Source organism: Homalodisca vitripennis, chromosome 4 (genome assembly GCF_021130785.1).
Source record: "Homalodisca vitripennis isolate AUS2020 chromosome 4, UT_GWSS_2.1, whole genome shotgun sequence".
Lineage (NCBI taxonomy): Eukaryota > Metazoa > Arthropoda > Insecta > Hemiptera > Cicadellidae > Homalodisca > Homalodisca vitripennis.
This window is the reverse complement of record NC_060210.1, coordinates 8232218-8238808: the sequence shown is the minus strand read 5'-3', so window position 1 is coordinate 8238808 and position 6591 is coordinate 8232218. Positions and strand designations below refer to the sequence as shown.

At 36.1% G+C, this 6591-nt stretch overlaps 1 protein-coding gene across 1 annotated transcript; it reads right to left on the bottom strand.

Annotated features, from left to right (window-relative positions):
* Positions 1-3734: 3734 nt before the first annotated feature.
* Positions 3735-4893, bottom strand: LOC124358869 (tigger transposable element-derived protein 4-like). The gene has a single exon (XM_046811104.1). The coding sequence runs from the start codon at positions 4836-4838 to the stop codon at positions 3735-3737; it is 1104 nt and encodes a 367-aa protein (XP_046667060.1). The 5' UTR covers positions 4839-4893.
* Between the last annotated feature and the right edge of the window lie 1698 nt (positions 4894-6591).

Genomic DNA, 6591 nt, shown 5'->3' with positions numbered 1-6591 from the left:
CTTTTTTCAGAATTTAAGTCTATAATGTTCTCAATAACAACAACAGCAGAGAACACGTTATCTGGTACGTCACTTGATTGTTCTAAGTAGCTACGTAAAGTGTTCACTGCGGCCTTGGCTTCCTTGGTTGTGATGTCCGGTGGCTGCTCCATGCCGTCGTCATTGTCATCATCAGAGAGGACGTCTTCACTTGTTACAGTTGCGATGATGTCTTGGTCCGATAATGATCCGTAGACTGAAACACCCTCGTCGACATTTGCAAAATCATCAAAGTCTAAATTCGGGAGCTCGTTATTTATCACGGTCCACTCAGCTTCAGCGTTGGGAAGTCTCGGTTCTAGTTCATGGTCATTGTCACTTGGAACATCTTGGTCCCTATCTATTGCAAACCCGCACGACTTAAAACAATTGACAACAGTTTGTTTTGTTACACTTTTCCAGCACTTGTCAATCAACCGCATGGCTTTTAACAGATACAGATACAGATACAGATATACTTTATTCATGATCATTAAGAACAGAATATGTGTCAAATCAAATGTACAGAGAATAAACATATAAAATACAAGTCAAGCATCGGTATTTTTGTCTTCTTGCAGCTTCAAAGTACTCCTTGAGGTTGTAGAAAGGATTTTGTTCAAGCCACTGTTGAAGCTGGTGTTTCAGGGTCCTTCCTCTAAGACCTTTGAATTGTCTTGGTAGGGAGTTGAATAGTTGACGTCCAATGTAAGATGGTTTTTTTGTATAGAATGTGGTGCGGTGGGTTGGCAGATAGTAGTTTCTTGCTTGTCGAGTACTGTAGCTATGGATGGCATCACATCTAGGTAGATCAAGGTTGTCAACATGAAGAGTAACAGCTTCAATGTATAATGCCACCACTGTCCGTATTTTGAGAGCTTTAAATGCTTCACGGCAGCTCTCCCTTGGTTGTAGATTAGCCATGATTCGAATGGCTCTTTTTTGTAATACTAAAACCCTTTTGAGGTTTCCTTCAGATGTGCCTCCCCATAGGACTAGACCATATCGAATGTAGGCTTCAACTAGTGCATAGTAGGCTGTTCTAACGATGTTCAGGCCTCCCAACATTTGCATACGTCTGACTACGTATATCCCTGTCCCAATCTGGCTACAAAGTTTGTTGATGTGACTTGTCCAAGCTAGATCAGAGTCTATTGTCATTCCTAATATCGTGCTTCCTGTTCCAATTTTATGTTGGGTACATGTGGTACAGGTTCTGTCCTACGGCTAAAATTTAATTGTATGGACTTTTTAGGATTTATTTTTAGGTCATTTTTGTCAGCATATTCAATTGCTTTGTTAAGGGTTGTGTTTATGTCATCAGAAAGGTCTTGAGATAGTTTATTTTTCACTATTACAGTAGTATCGTCAGCATACATGACACATTTGTTCTCAGTGCTGTCATTTATGAATTTAGGAAAGTCATTAGTTTAAAAGGATGAACAAGACTGGACCAAGAATTGATCCTTGAGGTACACCCCTTTTGACTGGCAGTGGCTTTGATGTAACTGAGCTTTTTATGTTGTTTTGAATTTGCTGTACTTTCCACTCTTTGAGTCCCGGCCTATTAAATTAGGTCTTAAACCAATCCAATTCTCTGTGTGCCACTCCAAGAGATTCGAGCTTCTGTAGTATTAACTCATGTCCAAGGCAGTCAAATGCTTTCGAATAGTCGAGGAGAATTGCTGATACATAATTTTGAGTTCTTCTAGCTGGTCAATAATATATTCAGTTATATCTGTTAAGGCAGTGATTGTAGACCTACCCTCAAGGAAACCGTGCTGATTGTTGGTAATGAGACTGTGGTTTTTAAGATGAGACATCAGCTGAGAAAGTACTATTTTTTCAAATATTTTTGCAAAAGTTGAGATGTTTGATATTGGTCTGAAGTTGGCAATATCTGTCTTGGATCCTGATTTATGCTTAGGAAAGATTCTTGATTGTTTTTAGGGATGAAGGGAATTTTCCCTGTACTAAAGATTTATTTATTAGGTAGGTCAGCGGCACAACAAAGTTCCAGGGCACAGTGTTTTACAAATTTAGCTGGAAATTTCATCTATTCCACAGGATAGTGATGGTTTCAAGGAATGTATTACATCTATAACTGTTGTAGGTGTGATTTTCGGTAAAATGAAACATACAAGTATGTTGACTAGGAGGAGTTTTAGGTGATATGAGGTTTTTTAGAGCTTTGAGGTTTTTGTAAGGTTTTGTCTGCTATTTCAGAAAAGAAGGTGTTGAAGTTAAGGATGCTAGTTTATCAGGTTGGTTTTCTGGTTTTCCGTTAATATCTATAGTCATCAATTCCATATCTGTTGTCTTCTTATTTTTCCTTTCTGAATTGATAACTTCCCACAGAGCTCGGGACTTGTTATGTGCAGAGTCAATGTATTCTGTAGTAGAATTTTGTCTAAGTTTCCTTAAATGTAAGTCATAATTTTGCTTTCTTTGAATCATGTCAAGTTTGTCTTCTGGTTTCCCTGAAATCCTAAACTTGTTTAATGCTTCTAGGTAGCTCTGTTTTAGTCGGTTTGCTAACTGATCGAATATAGTTTTGGGCTTGTGATTTGCTTTTGATCTTGATTTTTTTCTTTGGGCATATTTCTTCAAGAGTACCTCTGATTATTCTTTGGAAGTTGTTATAAGAAATGTCAATATCAGCACTACTGTATACAGTAATCCAATCTTCTTGTTGAAGGATTCGCTTTAGGGAGTTTAAGTTGTCCTGAGAGTAATTTCTCTTATATATGAGGGCAGAGTTATCTTGTTTTCTGATATGTAAGTTTAAGGTAAGTGTTTGCGCAGTATGGTCAGAGAGTCCTGTTTCAGAAACCGAGAATTGGATTAGCTGGTCATCTATATTAGTACAAATACAATCTATTGAAGTAGAAGTTCATGGCCGTAATTTCTAGTTGCAGGTAAGGGGAGTCTTCTTATATTATGGGTCAGTAATTCCTCTTCAAGTCTTCTGGTGTCCGCATGGTCTTCATCCAGTCTATCAATATTTATGTCCCCCATAACAATTACTGATTTTGATTGTGTTTGCGCATAGTCAAGAATATTAGATATTGATTCTATTGATGACTCTGCTGGACCTCCTGGTGATCTATAAATTCCTAGTAGGTAAAACAGGTGGTTACCACAATTTACAGAGATCATGGCTGCTTTCACATACAAATTGTCTGCAGAGACTCGAAACATCTATATTCGTTTGTTTTCATTTCTGTTAAAACATTCTTGAAGATGGCTACTCCTCCCAATTTCTGTTCTTCTCTACTGAAGTTTGCTAACAGTGAGTATCCAGTTATATTAGTATTTCTCAGTTTTGATGAATTTAATCCATGTTCAGTCAGAATTAAGAGAGATGGTTTAGTTTCTTGTAGGAGTTGGGTTAAATGTTCTGTTTTATTAGCCAAGCCTCTAATGTTTTGGTGAAGAACTGTTATGACCTTCTTAAGTTTGCCCGGTTTTGATTTTGAAAATATTCTGCTTTTGTAACGGACATGGGGTGTTATGGGTTTCTTCTAAAAAAGAATGTTGGTGTGAATTGATAAAAGGGATTTGGATGTCTTCTAAGATAGTTTTCTTATGAGTATCAGTATTTTTTAGGTTTTGTTGTCCAAGAAGTGTTTTTATAAAAGTCAATATTTTCTGTAAAAAATTGTTCATGTGTTTGTCCAGTTTTCAAGATCCTGGCTGTAATTGGAGGTTTTATATTAATTTGTATTTTGGGCAGCAATGTCCATACTTTGATAGGTGCTCTGTTTTTGTGACGGGGTTTGACTATCTCCCCCACTCTTCCCTATTAGCTGGTCAGTTGTTACTTGGGCTAAGCCTTGTGTCGTCACTTGATAGGTGCTCAGTTTTGGGGTTTGCAGTTTTCTCCTGGAGTCTTTGGACAATGATTTATTAGCATTTTCGTCTGCTGGGGGTGTGCAAGGCTGTATATGGTCCGACCCCAGTGGTGTTTGTTTGTTTCGTGTGTTGTATGCAGAGTTGATAAAGATTCTTGATTTCTGCAGTTGTGATCCATGTCTTTGTCGCTTGGGGATTTTTTCAACATCAACGGTTTGTGTACGGTGAATGTACAGATTGATTGAACACTCCTTTCCGTCTTCAATATCAGCCACAAATCTTCTTACAACTTCAGTTCTGTAAAGAACTTTAAAATTCTTAATAATGCCCTGATCCAGAGGTTGTAATTTTGATGTCGTATTTGCTGGTAAAAACTGGACCTTTACCCATTTGAGCTCAGGAATAGTGTTGTGAGCACTGCAGTTGTCAATAAATAAAATAATTTTTCGCTTCCCTTTGCCCATTTGCTTATCTAACTTAAGTAACCAATCTGCAAACAACTCCGCATTCATCCATGCTTTCCTATTTGCTGTGTAGTCAACAGGTAATGACTTTACTCCAGCAAAGCATCGAGGTTTTTTTGATTTCCCTATCACTAGAGGTTTTAACATATCCGTACCTGTCATGTTTGACGCAAGCAAAAGAGTAATTCGTTCTTTGTTGTGTTTGCCCCCGTGACATTTTTCCTCTTTAAACTCGTAAGTCTTATCAGGGAGACACTTAAAGAACAGAGCAGTTTCGTCAGCATTGAATACGTTTTTGGGGTCATAATCTTTAATGAGATCTGGTAATGAAGCCTTCCAATCAACTACTACGTCATCGTCTACAGCTCCTCTTTCTCCACAAACTTTCTTAAAAGAAATGTTGTGCCTTTTTTTAAAATTTTCAAGCCACCCATTGCTGGCTTTAAACTCTGTGTGGCCCAAAAATCTAGCAAAGTGCTCAGCTTTACTTGAATAGTACATTGTTTCACATATTAGAACATTATAGCACGAGTTCAACCTTTCCAGTGCATATTTACCATGGTCAGTGGTATGTGTTATGAGGGAAACAGCGTCATGACCAAACTTAAAACCCCCCCCTTTCCCCCAACACTACACATATTTTGTGAATTATCATAGTAACAATTAGTCACATTTGCGTGTCCGTTGTCAAATATTTATGTTTACGTTATATTTAGCTACAAAATACTTTATGAGAAAATTCGTTTTATGAGTGAAAGTGTTGTGAAATAAATGAGTGAGGTTACATTGTAATAAATCCATGTAACTCAGTACATGGAAACTTAATCCATCAAACATTGACCAATTTGTCGCTAATATGCTGTGTGAGTCTGCAGGTTGTGAAACAAGTTAAAATTAGTTCACAGTAGTTTTTATGAAATACACTACCGGCTATATAAAAAACTTACAGTAATTTTACTGTCATCGTTACCATACTAATTTATAACAACAATACTATAGTACTTATTAATAAATTACAGTTTGTTTTCTTTAAAAATATGAGCTTTAATTACAAAGCTTGTCACAATAATAATCAAGTGGTTAGTGAGTGGTCCACTTCTATATTAAATAGGTATTGCTGAAATAAATTAATTTTAAAAGAACCATAACCTCAGGATTAACCTTAGCTACAGATATGAGAATACTTAGGAATTACACTACAACCTATCTCAAATGGCATAATCATATTAACAGTGTTGCTACTCATTTGGCCAAGGGACTTTTTATGCTGAAGTCCCTGAAAGATAGTGTTATGCCTGACGTTATGTCTAAAATCTACTATGCTAATATCCACAGCCATTTGACTTACGGCGTTTCTTTGTGGAGTATTGTTGGATTAACTAGTGAGGCGTTTTTCCTACAAAATAGAGCTGTGCTTTTAATTTCTGGAGTTTCAATAGATGCAGATTGCAGACCTCTCTTTATTAGCCTTGGAATTCTCACTGCCATCTCTGTATGTACATCAAATGTAATCTTTATAAATATTTCAAATCAATTTATGTTCGCTCTTATGAAACTTGACAAAGACACAACAAAAAATAGTACAGTCAGATGCATGCACAGTAGAACCCACAATAGTTTTAGTTGTGAGGGAATAAAGTTATTTGATGCAATACCACAGAATATTAGATCTTTACCCTTAAAGATCTTAAGGTCAGTACTGTTTAATTTCGGCATGTCTCTACAATGTCTAGGGCTTTTAGTGTTATTTTTAATTTATTTAATTTTATTTACTGCCTTGTTGATTTTAATTTAGCGTATTAGCTAATTTTATTGATTGTTGATGTTGTAATGCAATTTGTCATTTACAAGAAAAACTTGACCTAGCGTTGATCCAAAATGCATTCACTACAAAGTTATTTTATATAAACCATTGTGATCTCGATAGGATAACTCCTACAGTTTTATAGCTCAACTAAAAAAATTCTTGATTAAAATAATGTTTTTAAAATTCTTTGAAATCTTTGTCATTGAGGTTCTACTATATATCTTTAAAAATGTACATTTAAAGCTTTCTGTGTTACATATTTGTATAATTTTACGTTTTATATAATGAGTGTGTACCAAATGAGAAGGCAGGGCTGCAACATAATGCAGAGAGAGGTGCTCCTCAGCTGATTGGTTGACGATTTCTAGTAATTGATGTATTGTACATGCCATTTTTTATTAATAGTTTTGGATGTAGAACATCCTTTTAAATATCTTATCTTAAGGG